General features: G+C 39.8%; 1 protein-coding gene and 1 long non-coding RNA gene across 37 annotated transcripts in view; one reads left to right on the top strand and one right to left on the bottom strand.

The window, feature by feature from the left end:
- Crem (cAMP responsive element modulator) overlaps positions 1-24135 on the bottom strand; it is a 66630-nt gene that overhangs the window by 41270 nt on the left and 1225 nt on the right. For 16 of the 36 annotated variants that reach the window (NM_001110860.2, NM_001271101.1, XM_087589824.1 and 13 more), the window contains 2 exon segments: positions 13358-13475; positions 15241-15341. In NM_001110860.2, coding sequence (NP_001104330.1) covers positions 13358-13475; positions 15241-15284 — 162 coding nt within the window. In that variant the 5' untranslated portion in view covers positions 15285-15341. 36 annotated transcript variants of the gene reach the window in all.
- LOC148000218 (uncharacterized) lies at positions 4941-9679 on the top strand. The gene is made up of 3 exons (XR_015641739.1): positions 4941-7802; positions 7871-7938; positions 7973-9679. It is a non-coding gene; the product is annotated as an uncharacterized LOC148000218 (long non-coding RNA).

The raw sequence follows: 24135 nt of genomic DNA, 5'->3' as shown, positions 1-24135 counted from the left end.
AAAATCCACTGATGTGATATGTCTTAACCCACTCAATCTTATACAACATCTTGAAATACTTCTAGGGAAGCACTGGCTCAGTGAGTGAAACGAATGGGGATCACCTTTCCTTGAAAGCACATCCCATTTCATGACAGAGTGTTAAGCTAAGGTAGTATGTACACAAGGGTCATGTTGTTATGGAGCTCTTACTGGTTCATCCAAAATATTTCCCATGAACTTGGCGGCTGAGTTTCACGTTAAAGGAACTGGAGTGAAGAATATAAAGGTTAACCATGCTCCTTGATGCCACTGATAAGGCTAAAGTTAAGACCAAAAGTTTATCTCCCAATTATTGTTTTGATCGTACCAATACAAATGTTACTAGAATAAAAGGTAACCTAAATTGTATTATATATAAATAAATTTTATTGTTATGTATGTTTATCTTAGCAAATCTTTTGAAAGGATCTTCAGATCTTGCCCAAGGTTTTGCAGTACACAGAACACTTTGTGGTGGTTCTCCATATTAACACTGCTCCAGTCTGCTGTTCAGCTCAAAGAGAGGGCTGAGACAGGCTGAGATTTCAGCTCCAATACAGTTCATAGGCACAACACAAACCCGTAACACTGACTGACCATTTGTAGGTCAGAGACTAGCAAAATATAAATTATGCTTTTTAACTTGTTTAGAAAGGCAAAACACCCAAACCTTCCTTGACCCAAAGAGAAGGACTGACAGCATGTTCCCATAAGAGGATGCTGCACCCTCTGCTGGGATCCTCACCCCACACTTGCTTTTCCTTCCCTTTCCTTCCCTTTTCCCTTCTTCCCTTCCCCTTTATTTTCTTTTTTCTTTCTTTTGAGATAGGGGTCTCAAACTCTACGCTTTACCAATTGGTCTCTTTTAGTAACTGGGACTACAGGCACAACACTCCACCAAGCTGGTAGTGGGAAAAACTTAAAACTATGACAGCTTTCACATGGAAGGACTTTTCTCTGTAGAATCACAGTTCTCTGACAAGTCCTGCCAGAGACCCAGTGCATCTCAATGATTTCCTTTTTAACAAAAAGTAAAACATTTAAAGATAATGAACTTAAAACTCAAGAATACTAGAAATAAAGGGGCTGGGGATTTAGCTCAGTGGTAGAGCGCTTACCTAGGAAGCGCAAGGCCCTGGGTTCGGTCCCCAGCTCCGAAAAAAAAAAGAACCAAAAAAAAAAAAAAAAAGAATACTAGAAATACTTTCAAAAGTTGTGCTGTTATGAAGGATCTGCACTCTGTGTATCCACTTCCTGTGAATAAACACTGCAGTGTCAAAGGATGAGATCATTAAAGAACTAAAGCAAGAATAAATCATAGTGTGTGTGCGTGTGTGTGAGTGTGTGTATATGTGTGTGTATGTGAGTGTGTGTGAGTGTGTGTATGTGAGTGTGTATGTATGTGTATGTGTGTGTATGTGAGTGTGTGTGAGTGTGTGTATGTGTGTGTATGTGTGAGTGTGTGTATGTGTGTGTGAGTGTGTGTATGTGTGTATGTGTGTGTGTATATGTGTGTGTGTGAGTGTGTGTGAGTGTGTGTGAGTGTGTGTGTGTGTGTGTGTCCTAGTTAGTGTTACTATTGCTGTGATGGAACACCATGTTCAAAGCAACTCACAGGGGAAAGAGTTGGTTTCAGCTTACACTACCAGGTAAGAATCCATCACTGGGGGACTGAGAACAGGAGACTAGAAGCAACAGCTAATACAAAACAATGGGGGGGGGCGCTGTTTACTAGTTTGCTCCTCGGGGCTTGCTCAGCCTGCTTTCTTTTAGAACCCAGGACCACAGGGGTGGCAGCATTCATAATGGGCTAGGCCCTAGGACATCAATCATCAGTTAAGAAAATGTTGCACAGATTTACCTACAGGCTGATCTTATGGAGGCATTAATCTTTTTTTTTTTTTTTTTCGGAGCTGGGGACCGAACCCAGGGCCTTGCGCTTCCTAGGTAAGCGCTCTACCACTGAGCTAAATCCCCAGCCCATCAAAAGTTTTAGTGTCAAGAATACCTGGTGCAGACCAACAAGATAACTCAGTGAGTAAAGCCCCTTGCTGTCAAGATTGATGACCTGTGCCTAGTCCTGAAACATCATGGGAGGACATAACCAGTTCTCACAGTTGTTCTTTGACTTCCACATACACCATAGTCCACATGTGCTTAGACCTACATACACACAAAATAAATAACATAAAAACATATCTTTTAAAGAATACCTGGGCCAGGTATGGTGGTGCATGCCTTTCACGTCAGCCCTCAGGAGGCAGGCAGACCTCTGTAAATTTGAGGCCAGCTTGGTCTACATAGTTAATTCCAGGCCAGCCAGAAGTACATAGTGAGACCCTGACTCAGGAAAAACAAACAAACAAACAAACACTAATGCAGAAACAAGTTGTAAGTTTCCACCAACCTAGGCTATGACCCCAAAATCCTAGAGGTGAGCTAAATAAATTCTGGAATGATACTTCTGCCATGTCCAAACTCTGGGCAATGCAAAAGTCTCCTAAAGACTATGGTTAAACTGCTAAAGCACAAATAATGTACCCTTGATGCTAGACTTTAAATGAATCCTGTAATCAAGAACGCACTTAGATCTGCAAAACTGCCATCCTATAGGCTCACAAGCTTTGGGGAAGCTGGTAAGTGATGAGCATTAAGCCTATAATTGTATAGAGTTAATGATCTTAAACTCCATCTCACATGGCAGCACTGCCCAAGAAAAACGTTCACTAGGAGCCTGGCCCCCATGGTCACCTGCATCCCACTTCCCAAGATTAGGTCCATCTACAGTGCCCAGGAACCATACTCCAGGCGCTGGTCGCTGTCTGCACACCTCTTGCAGCAAGTAGGCAAGCCAGCTCCCCGCTTAGCCACCTATGCTGCTCATGGTCTTACTGCTCCTGCCGGACAGAAGAAAGCAGGCCTCTCAGACCTACTACTAAGTCCTTTCCTGAACACTGTAAATACCTCAACTAAGGACCACAATGAAAGAAAAACACAGAGACAGACAGAGACAGGAAGGAAGGAAGGAAGGAAGGAAGGAAGGAAGGAAGGAAGGAAGGAAGTCACAACCAACATACTACTCTAGATGCACAAGTCCTAGTGCACAAACAAAAACAGAAACCAAGAAGACATGGATCTCCCACAACTAAATTCCCTAATAATCAAGTCTAATGAAAGTGACTTGGAAGAATTTCCAAGGAATTCAGAAGAATTATTATAATAATGTTTAAACAACTCATAGAAGGCATAAATATACGCCAAGAGCAAACAACAATGACATGAATGAAGTAAAGAAGGCAATCCAAGATGTGAAAACAGAATTGAACAGAGACAGAATTGCTGAAGAATAGTCCAACTAAATTAATGCTGGAAATGCAATATTCAATAAGTCAAGTATTTGCCTTAGTGGAAAGCCATACCAATGGAAAGGACCATGGAAAATAGAGACTCTGGGCTTGGAGGACAAGGCAGAGGAAGTGGAAGGTCAATTGAGAAATTCTGAAATAAATATGAAGAGAAAATAGGTAACCAAGAAAAGATCCAGCCTGTAGATTGTGGGAATAAAAGGACACTATGCACTAAAGGCATAGAATATATTTTCAATAAAATCATGGAGGGGCTGGGCATCAAAGTAAACAGGCTTGAATCCCAGCATCCAGGAGGTGGATGTCTGTGAGCATGAAGCAAGCCTGCTCTACACTGTGAGTTCCAGGGCAGTTAGTATGACATAGTGAGACTTGGTCTCCAAAACAAAACAAAAACCAGAGAAGAAAGTTTCTCAAATCTAGAAAAAGAAATAGCCATCCAAGTACAAGAGGCCTACAGAACTCCAAATAGACAGGGCCAAAATAGAAGCTCCCCACAAAATATTATAGTTAAGACATTAAAAACACAAAATAAAGGGATCAACGTCTGTAAGACAGAAAGGTCATGACACTTATAAAGGTAGGCCCACCAACAGAATACCTTATTATTCAACAAAAACGTCTGGCTTTGCAATGTATTCCAAGTTCTGAAAGACCAAAATTGTCAATCCGAACAGTATACCCAACCAAACTATCTATTAAAATTGAAGGAGAAATAAAATCTTTCCATGATTAAAAACAGATTAAATGAATTTATGACCACTAAGCCAGCTCTACAGAAATTATTAGAAAAATTCTGAACGAAAGGATAAACACACCCAGGAGGTCATAGGTAATAAATAACTTCAACAGTTACTCAAAAGAAGTCTAAGAAAACAACAATATGTAAGTGATTAATACACATCTCTCTATGATAACTCTTAATATTAATGGTCTCAACTCCCCCAATAAATATACATAGAGAACAGGACCCGAGCTGGAGAGATGGCTCAGTGGTTAGGAGCACTGACTGCTCATCCAGAGGTCCTGAGTTCAATTCCCAGCGACCACATGGTGGCTCACAACCATCTGTAATGAAATCTGGTGCCCTCTTCTGGTGTGTCTGAAGACAGATACAGTGTGCTCATATACATAGAATAAATAAATCTTTTAAAAAGAAAAGAAAACAGGACCCATCTTTTTGCTGCTTCCTTATCATCAATGATAGGCACCACTTTAAGAGAATGAAAAACTGTATTCCAAGAAAATGTAACTAATAAATAAATAAGCATAGCAATTTTAATGTCTAACTAAAGAAACTTCAAACTAAAACTAGCCAGAAGGAATGAGGTCATTTCATAGTCACTAAGAGAACACTCCCAGTTCTAAACATAAGCATACCAAACACAGACGCACTCAATTTCAGAAAAGAAATGTTGCTAGATCTAAAACCACAGATTAATTCATTACACTGATAGGACACAGTAAGTGACTTCAATACCTCACTCATCAGTTAACAGATCATCCTGAGAAAAACTAAGAAAAAAAAAAAAAAGGAGTTAAATGATTTTTTTTTGTTAAATGATTTCTTAAGTCAAACAGACACAACAAATATCTACACAACGTCCCATCCCAACTCTAAAGTATTTTCATTCTTCTCAGAAACCCATGGAACTTTCTAAAAAACTGATCACATATTTGTTGACATAGAGCAAGTGTCAACAATAAGTGCAATGCACCATGTGTATGCCATTACTTATGGAGGATGGAGGTCAGAGGAGGATACACAGTTGTGAGCCACTATGTGGGTACTGGAAGCCAAAATTTATAATAGGTAAAGTTTGGTAACATCGTGCATTCTACCTGACTACAATGGGACAAAGCTGGTTATCAACAGCAAGGGAAACTACAGAAAGTATGCAAACCTGCGACGACTAAACAACACACTCTTGAATCATAATTGGTTACATATTTGAATATTATTGTGAGAGAAATCCAAAAACATATGTAATTATAGCATGCAAAGGTTCTAAAGACGTTTTGGGAACACTGGGGAATTAGTAAACTAGGCCTGGCAGCACACTCCATAATCTCGGCATTAAGGAGGCAGATTCAGGATACTGCAGGCTTAACATTAGCCTAGGCTGCATAAGATGACCATGTCTCAAAAAATAAATCAAATTTTTAAAACGTTAAATCAAAAGACAAAAAAAAATTACTCATAGGAAGACAATAACATGCACTTGAACTAAAACTGACAGAAACAGAGAAATAGCTCTTATATACATCAAAATTTATTCTAAAACAACTTATTTTTTGTTTGTTCCTTTTGTGTTTGTGAGACCCGACCTTATGTAGTTGAGGAAGGCCTCAGATTTGCAATTCTTCTATCTCAGTTGCTGAGTACTAAGATTATAGACATGTGCTATTGTGTATGACCTAAAACAAATACTTTAGACTACGCTATTTTATACATGAATGTTTTGCACACTTGGGTATGTGCATCACATGCGTGCTGGTCACCTACAGGTCAAGAGGAACTGGAGTTACAGGTGTTTTTCTGCCATCATGTGGATGCTGGAAACAACCTCTGTAAGAACAAGTGCTATGTAGATAAAATTTAATTTTGTAATGTCTAAGTAGAAATTAGTAGATTTGCAAGTATGCTGTAACCTGAGAAATCTTCCTAACTGCAATGAGAAAAAGTAGTGAAGAGAAACAAGTACTTTTAACTGTTGAACCATCCTCTCAGGCTGGTTTTTAAACACACATGTACGTATGAACAAGTCCACACATGGAGATCAGAGAACAACTTACAGAAGCTGTTTCTCTCCTCCTACCATGTGGGTGAGGACATTGAACTCAGTTGTCAGTGCTTTTATCCCTGACCCATCTTCTCTCCCAGGCCCCTACATCAAAAAACTCACAAGAATACACCACATTTTTAACTAATTGACTCTCCTGTTACCTAACAGTACGTTCTGGGCACTTGCTCAGGGTTTCATGGGCCAGTGCTCAGCCAGTGAGGACTAAGCAAAAGACATGCAAGTCTGCATTCCCAAGTCAGAAAGAAAATAGTATTTTGGGTAGTGCTCAATTCTTCAAACGAAAATCAAGGCAAGGAATTAGAAAGTGATACAGCAGAGAAACATGGAAAGAGATGATCTGGTGTCAAAGAGGAGGAGGCATTGGCATAGAAAGCCTAAAGGAGGAGAAGGCAAACATCATGGGGAGAGCTAAGAGTGTACAAATCCCATTCCAAAAATCAAACATCCTTCTCAACAACAAGTTAAAAATATAAAAGTGGTGTATATTTCACTTTATAACTTGAGACTCTTTTTCTGAGGCCATAAATATATACAGATCTCCCAGCAGATAAAAATTTACCTTTTTATCCAGATCCCCTGAAGAATAATCTTCTTCTACAGGATGCCTGAAGCATAGGTTATGCTGATGCCACCACATCCACTGAAAACCCACTAAAGACAGTTGTTAATCTGAAGAAGCAGGGTAAGGTGATGCGATTGATAGCCTCACTTGGATTTGGAACTTTTAAAGAAGTTCTAATAGTGACACTTCTACTTGGGAAACCTCAGTGTTGTAGCACAGCATGCGGTCAGCACCTAACAGACCAGCTCCAGCGCGTAGCTAGGTTCCGTCATGGTGGGGTCTGTGATGTCATAATATAGCTAAGAACGTCACAGACATGGGCCTGCAATCAGGACAGCTAACAAAGGATTAGAGAAATGTGAATTCACAATATAGCAGACCACTGACTCTCCACTCTGCTGTCTGACAGATCAAATCTGTGTTATCTAGACTAACATCAAGCACTAGAATCAAAATTCCTTTCCATGAACCAAGAAAGTTGTTGAAAACTACCTCCATTTTTATGTTTCTTGTAGAAAATTAGTGTTAAATAATATCTCGAATATTTAAAAACTGAAAACAGAAAAACAGAACATAAATTGAACACTTGAGGCCAGTCAGTGGTAACATATTCCTTTAATCCCAGCAGCATTTGGGAGGCGGAGACAGAGGCAGGTGGATTTCTTTGAGTTTGAGGCCAGCCTAGTCTACAGAGCAAATTCCAAGACAGCCAGGACTACAAAGAGAAACCCTGTCTCAAAAAAAAAAAAAAGAAAAGAAAAGAAAAGAAAGAAAAAAAACAAATTGAACACGAAGATGCAAAATATCTTATTTCAAATTTTTAAGAACTCGTTTGATTATACTCATTAGCATAATTAATATAGAATCATTTGGTCTTTCTCTTTTTTAAGTTTCTGGTGGTACCAAGGATTGAACGTTTTAGGCAACACCTCTCCCAGGTGCCAGGTCAGCGCTCTACCAGTGAGCTGTGCATCTCTAGGTAAGAGCTCTACCAGTGAGCTGTGCATCTCTAGGTCAGCGCTCTACCAGTGAGCTGTGCATCTCTAGGTAAGAGCTCTACCAGTGAGCTGTGCATCTCTAGGTCAGCGCTCTACCAGTGAGCTGTGCATCTCTAGGTAAGAGCTCTACCAGTGAGCTGTGCATCTCTAGGTAAGAGCTCTACCAGTGAGCTGTGCATCTCTAGGTAAGAGCTCTACCAGTGAGCTGTGCATCTCTAGGTCAGCGCTCTACCAGTGAGCTGTGCATCTCTAGGTAAGAGCTCTACCAGTGAGCTGTGCATCTCTAGGTAAGAGCTCTACCAGTGAGCTGTGCATCTCTAGGTCAGCGCTCTACCAGTGAGCTGTGCATCTCTAGGTCCATTTTAACGTAATTGTAAACAGGGTATCAGGGATTAAAAGCATGTATCACCACAACTAGTAGAGTTTTGTTTTGTTTTCTTTTGTGGGGAGTAAATTACAGAATCACTCTAGCCAAGCCTGGATTAGAACTAGCAATGTGGATGGGTTTTGAACCCATGGCAATCTTTCTACCCTATTTCCCAAATAGACTATAGGCCTGTGTCACTTCACCCAAGTTACAGCAACTATTTGCAAGAACATCTAGGAAGCAGTCAAATTGCAATTTTTAATATTCTAATTCATTTTATAATTTGACATTATTCTAAATGGCTTAGAAGTCAATAGCATCCAATCCTCTTCCAGAAGACCCAGGTTTTTTTCCCTGTGACAAACAGCCATCTGTAACTCCAGTTCACTAAATCTAACACCCTCTTCCGGTCCCCATAGGCACTGTATTAATGTGGTACAGACATACAAGCAGGCAACACACTCATACATATCCACAGGGGTAAAGAGTATCTTAAATGTCCTTCCTTTCTGTGTGTCTGTTGGTTACTGTTAAAAATATTGTTTATGAAACCTTGAAGGTGGTGTATGCCTTTAATCCAGTGTGAGATTTCTGAGAACTTGTGAGAAACCTCCAAGTAAACAAAACAAGAATCTTACAATCTCTACTTCTGCATAACGTGGGTTGTTCCTGGAATGTGCTCTTGTGCCCCATCCACATGGAACAGACAGGAATGAGTTCACCTCAGATTACTCATTGCAACTGGCTATTAGCTGTTTATATGCCTCTACGCAAAAACGTGTTTGTCATGTGGAGCTGGTCCTGTGATTGTGTACTTTACTCAAGTGATTCTTCTTAGAATTAAACTAGCTGATGCACTAATAAAGTTGGCTATTGCAGGAGACTTCAGTTCACCTCATTTTTAGGCCCCGCTCTCCCAAATTCATGTCAGCTAGAGCAGTCCCAAGAATGAAGAACCTGAAGTCAGCTATGAGAGTGTGGGGATAAGAGAGTGGGGACCCTCACAGAAGGTGTGAGTGAGCACAGTGAAACAGAAACCAGGGAAGGCTTTGCCTTATGTCAAGCTTTTGCATCATTCATTAAAGAAAGGAGGAGCACAAGGATCAAAATCACAACTATAAATTGCTTGTACATTGTTTATGATACAATTCCTGGTTTCCAAAGAAGGAACTTTAGAAGAAAATTTATGGGACAGAGTTTGAAACAATATTTAAGAGGCAACAATTATAAGGGGAAAAGATCCCTGTTCAATTTCAGGTTACTGGGCATTAATCCAGACTGTTATCAAAACACTTAAAGATAAGAGGATCTGAATGAATACAAAAATCTTAAAATTGGCAAAAGAGATTTCCCCTGGCTATCACTTGTTTATGTGTCTATGAATATGTGCTTGTCGTGTGCAGCTAGTCTGTATGATTGCATGCTGTACTCAGGGAAAGCTACCTGAGTTCCTTCAGTAACTTTACCTTCCCTGTTCAGGCTCCAAAGTAAAACTAGATCCACCAGCAACTACCTATTTCCCTCAGCTCCCTCACTGGAGCCTCCTTTAGATATGTATCCTCCATTGCTTGAAAATGACCCGAAGGGGTGGGGAATTTGATAATCAATCTAATCTTGAATTCTCTCTACTTTCTAATAAGGATTTAGCCTATAAAAAAGCTAACTTTCCAATCTAGGCAAGTTAGGTTACAGCAAGAAAATGGAATTTGTTTATCAATTCTTCTCCAGGCTCAGGAGCTACACTTGGTATTTGCAGTGCAATTTCAGCAAAAACAAAATATTCACCTAACTTTGCACTAATCAATATATATAAAACTCCAGAAAAAGAGGTATTATTGGTCAGTCCTTGCATATTATCTTGAGAGGCAAGAAAAGAACTTCAGCTATTTGAATCCAAACTAAAAAAAGCATTTGTGTATCATGTGGATCCTTCGCTGCCTTTAAACTTACTTATTTCCACACGAAGCTGTCTCCTACAGGTATTATACCACAGGAGGATAAACCTTTGGAACGGATCTATTTATACCATAAGGATCATAAAATGCTAACTGCTTGCCTTACTCTCTGCTCAGTAGATAAATCAGGGGAGAACCAAATGTCAACAATTAAATGGGTTTGGACCTTGCTGCATTATATTACCCTTAACTAACAATCTTTTTTTTTTTAAGAATACTAACAACCCTATGTATTTTCAAATTTCATTTGCAAATTATTATGGAAAGATAGGAAATCATTATCCAGCTTGCAAACCCTGGATTCATAATTGTAAAACTTGTTCACCTTTCTCCCATTCCACAAGCAGATGCAGATACTAATTTTATTGACAGCTCAACTACTGGTATAAGACGGATTCATGGCTCAGATATTCATTCATCTATTAATACTTCCTTTTCCTCAGGCCAACAGGTGGAACTGGCTGTTTTGACTCATTTTTTATGGATAGTTAAATATCATTTCAGATTCTATTTATTACTGTAGAGTTGTTTCTAGCAATAGACTCATACTCCCGCACACCCTAACCCCTCTGGTTTTACTTCAGAAGGGAATAAGCAAACTGATGCATTAACTTGCAGTATTTCTTCTCTAGAAGAAAACTGGGAAGGGGCACGCATCTGTCATTGCAGATGGACCCACTGAAACACTATGACTTCCTCTTCCCATCCTCCAGCCCCAGGCCATCAAAGAAAACAGCAGAGGGCAAGGAAACAGCAGCAATCACCAGAAAGATAACAAACCTCCAGCTGAAGGACAAAAGAAGGTATCAGTCATATTCAAAAGGGAAGCCTGCCCGCCTGGGGCCAAATCACGGCCCTATGCAGCCAAAGGAGAAGTTCCTTTACTAATGACTCTGGGACCTGGGGCCGTAATAGACTCAGTTATGAGTCTATTGAGTCTATGAAGTTATGAGTCTATGAGAGGGGGCTGTGTTTAATTTTTCCTTGAGATTTAAATCACTTATTTGCATAGGACAACATAACATTTGTATTCCTATTACAAGGCATATACAGGCTTATGTTTTACCAGATACCAGAACTATTAATCACATGGGCCTCTTTTCAAGCTATTATCTAGATTTTTCTGATCAATATAACAATGTAACTAATAGTACTGTGTCTCAGTTTTTGGTGGCATAGTATTACACACAATGCGTTCACTGTTCTAATATTATAGATTATTTGCTTATAGGATACTCATACATCAAATAGCAAATATATTTATCCATGATACCTCAAATCAAAACCATTCTGGATCTCCTGCTATTAAAAGGGGGAGATATCAGAACACAGTCCATGAAATGAAGCTGTGTGAGATGTCTAAGACCTTGTGAGAAAACTTCAAGTAAGTAAGACTCATGTAATCTCTATTTCTCCATAACATGGGTTGTTCTTGGAATGTGCTTTCCTCCCAGGTAGAGCAGACAGGAGTGAGTTCACTTCAGGCTATTATTTGTTTATATGCCTCTATGAAAAAACTTGTTTTTGCCATGTGAAGATTAAACTTGTAATAGCATGCTTTACTCAGGTGACTCTTCCTGACCCTCAGAACATAAATCATCTGATGGTCTGAATAAAGTTGGCTATTGACGGGAACTTTAGTCAACCTCAGTTTTACACCATGTCCATGCCCAGTTCATGTTGCAAACTAGAGCAGCAAACAGGAAGGATTGGGAGGTATGGCCTTGTTGGAGATGTGTCACTGGTGGTAAACTCCAAGGCTTCAAAAACCCACACCATGCCAATCTCAATCTCTGTCTGATGCCTAAAGATCAGGATATAAAGCACTCAGGTGCAGTTTCAGCACCATGCTTGCCAGCCTGCCCCATGCTTTCTGCCACAAAGACCATGGACTAACCCTCTACAACTGTAAGCAAACTCCCAATTAAATGCTTTCTAAGTTTCCTTAGTCAGGGTGTCTCTTTATAGCAATAGAACTAAGATAAACCCAGTACTAGGAATAAATTAGCTCTCTTGGAGTTGTTGACAAGTGAGACCCAATAGAACCTATAGGTAACTACTGCCAATGTTCTTGTACCCTCCAAAACTTGACAGAAGACTATTGCTAAAAATGCCACACAGTGAATCATAGAACATGGAGATACCGATCCAGTAGTGACCTGAAAGTTCTATGCCTACTGACCAGCTTCATGGACTGCACAGTGCTAGTCATGCTACGAGAGGAGAAAAATAATCATCACGCTTACCCAGCTGTGAACAGAAGCGAGTTACAATAGTGATTGACCTGACAAAACATGTTCACTGGTACAATATGGCATGAAGATCATAGAAGCAACCAACCGCATTCTGGTTAAATTTAAGGCCTGCTGGATAAGATGAAGGCATATCTAGCACTTTTGTTATGCCAAAAGCTTGTGGCTAGACAAGTCATAGTACCTAGGGAAGAACTTATTACCATTCTGCTGTTAGATAGACATATTATTAAACTATCTCCTAATGACTTATCATTATACCCATAAATCAATGCAACTTTTATTTGTAATAGGTAGAAATTAACAGATACCCACAATGGGCCAAGGTACAGAGGCTAAGAGACTAAAAATGGCTGGGTGTGATGATGCCCACTTTAATCTCAGAACTCAGGAGGCAGAGGCAAGTAGATCTCTGGATTCAAGGCCAGGCTGGTCTGCACAGTGAGATCCAGTTTCAAAAAAGAAAAAAGAAATTATAAAAAGATGACCCAACATTGATAGGGAAAAAGGGGGTTAGAACTGGAGGGGTTGGAAGACCGGTAAAAATGATCAAAATATGGTGCACAAAATTCTCAAATAGCTAATAAAAATTCAAAACCTAACTGATAGGAAAGTAAAGACCAAAATAAAAATGTAATAGGCAAACAGAAATTTTCCACTAACTTTAGTAACTATGATATTAGAACTGTATATATTTGGAATTAGCAAACCAGTCAAGCAATAACTTGGAGTTTACATGTACAAAGGAGTTTGTGTCAGGGGTCAACAGTATTATCAAGTATATGATACAATGTGAAAATATCAAGGTTGGGGATTTAGCTCAGTGGTAGAGCACTTGCCTAGCAAGCGCAAGGCCTTGGGTTCCGTCCCCAGCTCCGAAAAAAAAAAAGATTCCTAAACAATGTGAAAATATCTTCTCATCAAAGTCTAATCAATAAATACGAGCTGTATTTAAGATAACTGAGAAAAAACTTCACACAATTCTCACTTCCATCTATTTTAACTTTAATTGTACCTGCTAATGGCCTACCTGAGCTAGAGTAGGGACAGAAATTTGGCCAGTCTGCATATGAGCAGAGCTATGCTCTGCCACAGAATGTGTTACACTTCGATCCTGCTGTGATTCAACTGTTTCCATGGTCATTTGCCTAAAAGACAAAAAGAAAAACCCATTAAGGCAATAACTGAATGATCTAGGACTACTGACTACTGCTTCTACCTCCTTTTTGATATTCACTTGTGGCAGCCACCTATACTTTTTTTTTTTTTTTTTTTGGTAAGAAATAGGTTCTGTAGAAGAGCCTTAATACTCTGACATTAATTCTCTGCTCAATAAATAAAAAGGGTGCTAAGGAAGTACTGTAATGTATTTTATAAGAATTAGCTCCTTAGTGCCTACTGCAAAGCCTGGTGATTTGAGTTCAATCCTCCGGAGGGTACAGACTAAGCAACCCAACAGAATCAAGTGATCCTCTGACGTATACACATGCGCACACACACACACACACACACACACACACACACACACACACACACACACACATCATATATCATCTCTTATCACCTTCCCTCACAGTATCTGATGTATGTGTGGATGGGAGTAAAGTAAGTGGAAGATGCTTTTCGTGAGATGGGATCTCACTGTGTAGGGCAGACTGACTTTGAACTTGGGAGTCCCAGCCTCCCAAGTGCTGAGATCACAGTCCTACCACAAAGCCAAGGTCAAGCAACTTGTTAAACTATGTGGAGCATGCTACATATGAAATGCCTTGAGAACACAGGCAGAAATGATGATAGCTGCTGAGGACAGAGCCACATAAGTAGCATACTGAAGACGATGTAGGCAAAATAAAAAAAGGAAAAACATGTTTTAAAAAAGCCATCAGAGGTACCCAGGGAACAATTTTTAAAAGTTAGGATCAAAGCACAGTTCACATAATACTAACTAAAAAATAAGACAGCTTTAAAACTGTAATTAAAGTGTTCAATTAACTAGTGAACTCATAGTTTGAGGTCTTTACAATTTATAAAATCAAATTAGGCTGGTAAATGAGTAAATTATCTTTGAAGGAAAAAAAAACTCATTAATGTCCCTCTCCCCATTTAATATTGTCTCAAGTAGCCCAGTCTGGTATCAAACTTGGTATGTAGCTCGAGATGACCGTGAACTCTTAATATCTGGAGGCCTGTACCATCATGACCAGTTTATGTGCTGCTAAGGCTAGAACCTGGAGCTTCATGCATGCTAGACAAGTACCCTTACCAATTGAGCTACATATGGCCTGGGCCAAAACGTGTTCTTATTTTCAAGTAGTTTTACCAAAAAGGCATCGAAAATTTGTGTTCTCTTTAGAGATAAATCTGACTGATGATAAACAAGAGTGTTTTCTGACCAAAACCAAGAGAAAATGTAAAGATTTCTGCTTTATAAAACACTGTGGAGATTTTCTTCTCTTTTTCAAAGTATAATAGCGGGGGTTGGGCATTTAGCTCAGTGGTAGAGCGCTTGCCTAGCAAGCGCAAGGCCCTGGGTTCGATCCCCAGCTCCGAAAAAAAACAAAAAAACAAAAAACAAAGTATAATAGCAAGGAAGATGCCCCAGACCCTAAATCTGTAGCTCCCCCAAGCCCTCCACATACAGATCGGCATGTCTACTCTTGGCTGAGAATGCCACCAATACTCAGCAAAGCCAAGTGTGAACACCCATTTCTGCTTCACCCCTACTCTACTCTGTAGAGCACATGGTAGATCCTGAAGCCTTAGTGATGGCTAAGTGATGTGAGTACATGTTATCACAACATATATGCATACACACATGCGGACCTATGTGCCCACAGGCACCACCAATCTGCTTATTATTGGAACTTTCACCTCTAGGCAAGGCCTTCCAAAGTACAGAACATATCCACCTACCTTACATTTGTCCTCATATACTTTTTCCTGCCACATTTGCTCATTATTATTACATGTGTAATCAATGCTTTGTTCCTTCCCTGTTTTCTTCTTTATTTATCCTGCAGTAAAATCACAATTTTTAATTAGGAGGTCATAACATTTTAGCCTTAAAAAAATTAAATCTCTCACAGTTAAGCCAGGAAAATGATTCATTCTTTATCTTTTTTTTTTTTTTTTGAGACAAAGACATAGAAACAAAACTAACTCTGGCTGGCCTAGAACCTTCTATGTAGTCCTTGCTGACTTAGAACAAACTCAGAGATCCACATGCTTCTGTTTCCCACTGGTAAATAATCTAGTTTTTTTAGAACTAAAAAACAATTAAAGATTGAAAGGACTCTATATTATTCTTCAAATATCAATTTATGCCAGATATGGTTGCACATACCTTTACTCCTAACACTTGCGAAGCAGAGGTAGGCAGAACTCTGTAAGTTCCAGCCCACCTTAGTCTGGTTAATATATTCCAGACCACCCAGGGTTACAGAGTGAGACCATCTAAGAAAACAAAGCAAGCATGCACACACACACACACACACACACACACACACACACATTAGGGGTTAGAGAAATGGCACAATATTTAAGAGCTCTGTACTCTTCCAAAGTTTGGTCCCTGCTCACTGAGTGGCTCACAATTGCCTGCTACTCCAGATCTAGGGGATCTCATGCTCTCCCCAGTTCCTACCATCCACTGCACATATATGTTGTACTCACAGAGACACAGAAATAAAACTAGTTTCTTTTTTTGGAGACAAGGCTTCACTATACAACTCTGGCTGATTTGGGTGAATCAGGAGTCATCTTTGGTCACCCTTGGCTAGCTACAGAGTTCAAGGCCAGTTTGAGCTACAAGATAACCTGCATTAACAGAAGGGAGGAGGCTGGGTACCTTTACTTTCAGCGCTTGGAAGGCAGAGGCAGGCAGATCTCTGAGCTGGAGACCTGGTCTACAAAGTGAGTTCCAAGACAGCCAGGGCTACACAAAGAAACCCTATCTCAAAAAAAAAAAAAAAAAAAGAGGAGTGAAGGGAGGTGGCTCATGAGTTAAGCTCTCCATCTACACAGTGCCTAACAACTGTAACTTCAGTTCCAAAGAAGCCAATGCCCTCTTCTGGACTTTTGCCAGGCACTGCATTCATAAGGTACACAGATACACAGACATGCATCCACTGTGAAATGAGGTAAAATTAGAGAAGAAAAAGACCAAAATGTACAAGATTTCATTTCAGAGCTGGAAAGGTCAGGAAATTGGGTTATATGCCAGGAATATAGGCAAAACAACTATACACATAAAATAAAAATAAATAAATCTTGAAAAATAAGTGAAGAACTGACAGGACGGCTTTACTGATAAGGTATTGGCTATATAAATGTCTGGTGGTCTTATTTCAACCCCCAGAACCCATGTAAGGGAGAAGGAGAGAAAACCAACTCTACAAAGTTGACCTCTTATCAATAAACACATCTTTTAACCCCCAGAACACACACAGAAACTAATGATGATGATGATATAATTTTAAAAGACAGAGTTCCATTTCTTGAGATTAACCCTGTTATATGATACTAGCATTTCATGAGGAAACATCGAATCTGCTTTCAAAGTCCTACAACCAAGAGAAGGGGTAGGGACCATCAGCTCATTAAATACTGATTAGAATCTGCTATAAATCATGCTCTTATGAAGAATTCTGGAGACATTCTACTCTTCAAGAGCCTGCAGTCTAAAGAGAGAATAGATGTATAAACAAAGAATAATGATCATATCTGAGCAATAACAATAGCAGGACAATAAAATAGAAAACAACTGATTAATTTCCATATTTCACTGTAAAATATTTTATTTCACTGAATAATATATTAAATTTCATCATTATTATTTTGTATATATGCATGAGGAGGTAAAGAAGTAAATGTACAACTTTGTGGACTCAACTTCTCCTGTCACTGTAAGAGACTTAGGAATTAATCTTAGGTCATTAGGCCTGCTGCAGATCAAGCACTCTCATCCACTACACCATTGCCTCTCCTAAATAACTAACACATTCTGTTGTTGTTTGTAGGTGAAAAAGGTCCCACTATGTAGACCCTGCTGACCTAGAGTTTGCTGTATAGGCCACCTGGACTTGAATTTACAGACATCCACTTGCCTCCAATATGCTAAGATTGAAGATATATGCCACCAGGCCCAGCCTGAAAAACATATGTTCATATGTTTTTTTTAAGATTTATTTTTATTTATTCCATGTATGTAAGTAAGTACACTGTTGCTGTCTTCAGACACACCTGAAGGGGACATCAGATCCCATTATGGATGGTTGTGAGCCACCATGTGGTTGCTGGGATTTGAACTCAGGACCTCTGGAAGAGCAGTCAGTGCTCTTAACCGCTGAGCCATCTCTCCAGCCCTATTCATATGTTTTTAAAGTAAAGAAAAAAAAAGTAAATAAAAAACCCCGGGGTTGGGGATTTAGCTCAGTGGTAGAGCGCTTGCCTAGCAAGCACAAGGCCCTGGGTTCGGTCCCCAGCTCCGAAAAAAAGAAAAAAAAAAAAAAAAAAACCTCACGCTTATCAGAAGCTGACAGATCTCTGTGAATGCAAGGCTACTCTAGTCTAACTGTAAGGTTACTCTGGTCTAAATGTAAGTTCCAGGCCAGTCAAGACTACACTGGAAGACTGGTTCTCAAAATAACAACAGAGAAAACATGACAAAGTAAAAGGGGAAAAAAAAAAACTGATGTCAGTAAAATTCAGAAACAGCCACCAACTTCCTCTTCCATCACTGAAGGAACCAGTTTCCTGGCATCACAAGCATGTCAAAGAGTAGCCTTGTTAACAAACTACACTAGATTCTGGCTTGGAATTATCAGAGAACTATTTCACTCCTCTCAGATTCTTCCCCTACCCCTGCCCCTTCCTCTCCCTCTCCCTCCCTCTTCTCTCCCTTCCTCCCTCTCCCCCTCCCCCCACCTGTCTCTCCTAGATGCCATCCCTGGTTGACTGCCAACTTGACAAGTCTATAGGACGCTTTTTAGGCTACAATGTCCTTAATGTCTCCTCAGCATTCCTACTTCAAATCCCAACCTCTTGAAGTATTTGTAACACTACCTTAGAATCAGCCCTTTGTTCTCTCTTGATTTTTGTTTTTGAAACAGAATCTTGGGGCTTGGTGGCTAAGAGCACTGGCTGTTCTTCTGGGACTTTAATCCAAATACCCGCATGGTGGTTCACAACCATCCATAAGTCCAGCCTCTCAGAAGCCTCCGAAGGTACCAGACATGCACATAATATGCAAACTTACACACAAAACATCTATACACAAACTATAATAAGTACTTGAAGCAGGATCTCACTCTGTAGCCCAGACTACTTTCAAGTTCATGGTGATCCTCCTGCCTCAGCCTTCTAATTGCTGCTGGGATTTCAGGAATGAGCCTATTTAAACCACATCTGCTGATCTACTCATATAAAGTTGGTGTTCCAGCCGGGTGTGGTGGTACATGCCATCAATTCTAGAACTGGGAAGACAGAGGCAGGCTGATCTCTGTGAGTTCAATGCTAGCCTGGTCTAAATAGCAAGTTTTAGGCAAGCCTGAGCTACATAGTGAGACTCTGTCTCAAAAAACAAAACAAAAAAGGTTAGCGCTCCCCAGGCTTCCAGGAACAACAATGTTCCATACTTTCCTTAAGCCATGTCATCTTCAGTTGATTCTCAATTTTCACTTCAGGCTATACTTCTTCTGAGCACCATCTTCCCAAGAATCTGTCAGTTGTTTCTTGGCTCACGGATCTTAAACACAATGCTCAAAGCTACACCAAACCTCCCTCTCATCCAGCAATGGTCCCTTGTTGTACTCGTATTTCAATGACTGACAGACTTACTGACTCAGTCACCCTACCCATCCTCTCCCTCCATACCTATTATGTTTGTCCCCAACTCCTGAGGTAGAAATGTGGCTGACTACAATAGGGTGATAGAGGTGGGTAAAGAGCATTGCCAGTTGATGGAGTAGGAACTAAAGTTCCACCACTTTAAAGCTGTGTGATCTTAGCCACTTATCTAATATCCTTCACCAGCCACATCACTGAATCTAAAATGTCCAACTCTTCTTCGAATGTGGAATTAGAATCACATCTCAGTCCCAATAATTCTATCTCCTATTCTTAATTCCCTTCTCTTTTGTTCATCCTGTCAGTGCTTTTAGTTACCATCCTAACCATTTTCTGGCAGGAGGAAATAAGTCTTTTCCTACTTCACTGAAACCTCTCAATTTCTTACAATCTACTTCACTTGGTCACAGAACTATTTGGATTGCTATTTCCTTACTTGAAACCATCCATAGTTCCCCTCATCTGAAGAATGAGTATCCAAAGTCCTAAGCATAGTGACTGCAGAAATGTGTGTGGAAGCTTAAAGCTTGCTACCAGGGCCCGAGACATTAAGGAACATCATTTCCAGTCTCCAGGTTTGGAAGGACTTTGTGGGAATCTGTTAAACCAGAACTCTCAGTTTATTTCACTATGAACTATATGTAATTTTAGTTTTTAATTTTTTATGCATGACTGTGTGTGTAGTACTTGTGATTAACGCATTTTAGACAAGCACTTTATCACTAAACTACACCTGTTTGGGGAAGGGGTGTATTTTGGGTTTCAGTATCTTAAGCAGATTCTCTGTAGCTCAGACTGGTCTCAAACTGTCAGTAATACTCCTGCCTAAGTCTCCTGAATGCTAGTACTCATGATTTTTACAATCCTCTTTCCAGTATTTTATATTTAGCTTGACCAATCCCAGAGTACTACATAAAACATGTAGAAAACAGTCAAAGTTTTTCAAAGTTTTAGGTCTTTATTCCTTTTAAATACCAAAAATAGAATCTTTAAATCATACACTGCTCCGATTATGCTTTGCAAGAAAGTACTGAAAGCAAAAAGAAAAAGAATTAAAAACTACAATTAGCATAACCAAAAAACTGTGGATATGAGACAGTGCAAAGTGATAAGAACTCCTGGCATCTTCTGTCACTCCCTACCATGTATACACAGACACAGACACACACACACAGACACACACACACACACACACACACACACACACACACACACACACAAAGGGCACAGGCATATGCAGGCAAAATGCCCATACATAAAAATAAAAGCTGGGCGGTAGGTAGTAGCACACATCTTTAATCAGAGACAGGTGGCTGAGTTCAAGACCAGCCTGATCTATTGAATTAGTTCCAGGACAGCCAAGGCTACTAAGAGAATCCCTGTCTTGAAAAAACCATAGACAGACAGACAGACAGAGATAGATAGATAGATAATAAAATACAAATATATAAAACAACATGAATATAGGAAAATAGGTACTTGATTTAGCCAGAATTGGGAGAGAAGAATTTAAACACTATACTTACCGAGTTTGGTTCTAGCTTTTATAGCTAAACAAAATACCTAAGGGGCTGGAGAGATGGCTCAGTAGTTAAGAGTACATGCTGGTCTTGCAGAGGACCTAAGTCTTATTCACAACACCCACATGTGACTCAGAACCATCTGTAACTCTAGTTTCAGGGGACTGAGCAACTTAACTTCTGACCTCTAATAACAGGTATGCATGTGATATATAGATACACATGCAAGCAAAACACCCACAAACATAAATGTTTTCTTTAAATAATACCTAAGTGAAGAAATACAACCAGATGTAATCCTTTGGCAATTTTAATAATATAATATTTACCCATCACCTGAGAGGTAGAAGCAGGACTGATAGTTCAAGGCCATCCTCAGCTGCACAGAAGTTTGAGTCTAGCCTGGGCAATGAGACTTTGCCTCAAAGTAAACAAATAAATAAAAGCATCATAGGCTAGGAAGATAGCTCAGTGGGTAAGAATGCCTGCTCTGTAAGAATGAAAACCTAAGGACCTGAGTTCAAATTCTGAGCACCCATTAATCCCGAGGTTTTCAAGTAAACATAGGTGTTCCAAGAGTTCTTTGGGCACCCAGTCTGGCTCAAATGGCAAGCTTCCAGCTCAATGAGAAATCCTGGCTCAAGGCAATTCAGCAAAAAGCAATAGATGGCACTCAGTGTCTTGTTCTGGCTTCTGCATGTAGACACACAAAAAAGCACACTGCATACACACATATGTGAACACCACATATATACACAACTAATCATAAAGTATCCAGAGCATCCGTAAGCATTAGTGTGTGTGTCGTTATATATGATAAAGTTGTCCTAATTTCAAAACTGAGGGCTTTCGTCCTATCAAACTAAGCTGAGACATAGCTTAGGGGTAGAGTGTTTGCCTAGTATATACAAGGCCCAGGTTTTGATCTTGTTACTCACTAAAGAAAAAGGATTCTCTAAAACATTTTTTTGGGATTTGAATGAGAATGGCCTCCATAGGCTGTAATATTTGAATGTTTGGTCTATAGTTGGTTTAAACTATTTGGCAAGGATGGTGGATCTTGACCTTCCTAATGTTATGATACTTTAGTACAGTTCCTCATGATATGGTGATCCCCCACCGTAAGATTATTTTGGTGCTACTTTATAACTATAATTTTGCTGTTATGAATCATAATGTAAATATCTCATATGCAGGATATCTGATATTCAACCCCTGTGAAAGGGTTGTTTGACACCACACACACACACACACAGAGAGGGAGGGGGTGAGGGGGCTGAGAAACACTGGATTGGGAGGCAGGAGGCATGCCTTTGCTGTGGACCAGGTATATCAATGGAGATGGGCTTTGAGGTTTCAAAACCCCACATCATTCTGTTAGCTCTCTCTGCCTAATGCTTGTGGGTCAGATTTAGGTTCTGAGCTACCACTATGTCTGCCTGCCTGCTGCCTGCTGCCTGCCGCCTGCCTGCCTGCCTGCCTGCTGCCTGCCTGCCTGCCTGCTGCCTGCCTGCCTTCCTGCCTGCCTGCCTGCCTGCCTGCCTGCTGCCTGCTACCTGCTGCTGTGCTCCCCACCATAATGGTCATGGACTCTAACCCTCTAGAGTCGTGAGCCCAATTAAATGCTTTCTTCTATGTGCTGCCTTGATTGGGGCTGGAGAGAGAGTTAAGGGCACCAACTGCTCTTTCAGAGGTCCTGGATTCAATTCCCAGCAACTCCATGGTGGTTCACAAGCATCTACAGCAGTATCTGATGCCCCTTTCTAACATATAGAAGTGCAGATGTACTCATTCAAACAAAAACAAACTCTTTGGTCACAGTGTTTTGTCATGGCAATAGAAAAGTAAGACATTTCCAAGCAAAATAAAACTGGACTATCAGAGAAATAGAGACACTTTTCTGTTTTGAAGACAAGCCTTACTCTACATGGTGAGACCCAGTCTCAACAGAAAAAAAAAAAAAAAACAAATGCCCACTAACATGACCTGAGATTTCCTTCTCTTCTATCACCAGAAAACAAAAACAGTCCTTACTATATAAATGTCATGATAGAAAAACACATTTTAAAAACTTCATGTATTTCTTTTCATTTTGTGGGCAGGGGAGTAAGATATAGGTGACTGAACCTACCAGGGGACTCTCCAATGCTAGATAGTGCTCCACCACTGAACTAAAGGAAATTATTAATGTACCCACTTCAAGTGTTCATTTATGCCCACTGTGTTACAAATGAGACATTTTTCCCTAACATCTCCATGTTTAAGTTCCTGCACTTATATATTGAAACCACATCCAATGTATTTATCTCTTCCTCAAGTTGACTTTTGGTCAGGTCTGGAGGTTCAGGGAGGATGATCACAAGTTCAAGGGTATCCTGGGACACAGCATGAGATCCTGTCTCAAAACAACAAAAATTGGTTTTATTTATGAAATGTGTAAGTTTAATAAAGTAAAAATACTTTAAATTTTCACATATTTCAGATGTTTCTCCTCAGCCAATGTCCTAACACTATGCTAAAGTCTCTCAATGCTACCTAAAGGAAATTGGAGAGTTGGCTCCGCTATTAAGATCACTCCTTGCTCTTTCAGAGGACCTGAGTTGAGTTCCCAGCTCCCACATTGGCAGCACACAACCACTATAACTCCAGCTCCAAGGGATCACACATACTTTTCTAACCTCCAAGAACACCCAAATATACATTAGCACTCATTCTCATCCCCTGCCCACACACACGCACACTTCAAAATTAAATCTTTAAGTATTTTTTCAAAAGTCTATCTAAACCGGACAGGACATTTGCAAGCATCCCAGCGGACTACCTACCTACCTTCAGCAACAATGTGGCTAAATTTTATGACCCAATATTTATTTGGTAATATTATGAGAAGTTAAATTCTCATTGGTAAAGATTCGGCCAGAATTCCTATGTGTGGGATTTTTTTTGTTTTGTTTGTTTGTTTGTTTTGGTAACATGCCATAATTCTAAGCAAGACTGCATAATCCTGCAGTTATTCATAGTCTATCCTCTACTGTGCTGGAGTGTGTTAAATTTTTTTCAGTAGAGAGAAATTTCATTAACCTTTGGGCACAATGTAAAAACAAAAAGACTAAAAGTTCCTGTGTTTTTATACATTTAAAAGTTTATTTATATCTTACAGATACATAACACACCACTGTAACTACAATTTCACACTTCTCAACATGATTCTACATGAAGCACTGTCATTTGGGACACTAGTTACACTGTTGACAGTTTCCCCCAAAGAGTCATGTCGTTAGCAGCATGTAATATGGAAATTACAGTTCACTCATGAAGGATGTAAACCTCTTTTTAAGATTTTGTTTGGTTAAACTAACACACAATGGTGCATGCCTAAAATCACAGCACACGGCGGGAGGATCAGAAGTTCTAAGTCAACCATTGCACAACCAAGGCTACA

The sequence above is a fragment of the Rattus norvegicus genome, chromosome 17 (assembly GCF_021556685.1).
Source record: "Rattus norvegicus strain SHRSP/BbbUtx chromosome 17, alternate assembly SHRSP_T2T, whole genome shotgun sequence".
In the NCBI taxonomy this organism is placed as follows: Eukaryota; Metazoa; Chordata; class Mammalia; order Rodentia; family Muridae; genus Rattus; species Rattus norvegicus.
This window is presented reverse-complemented; position numbering and strand designations above follow the sequence as displayed.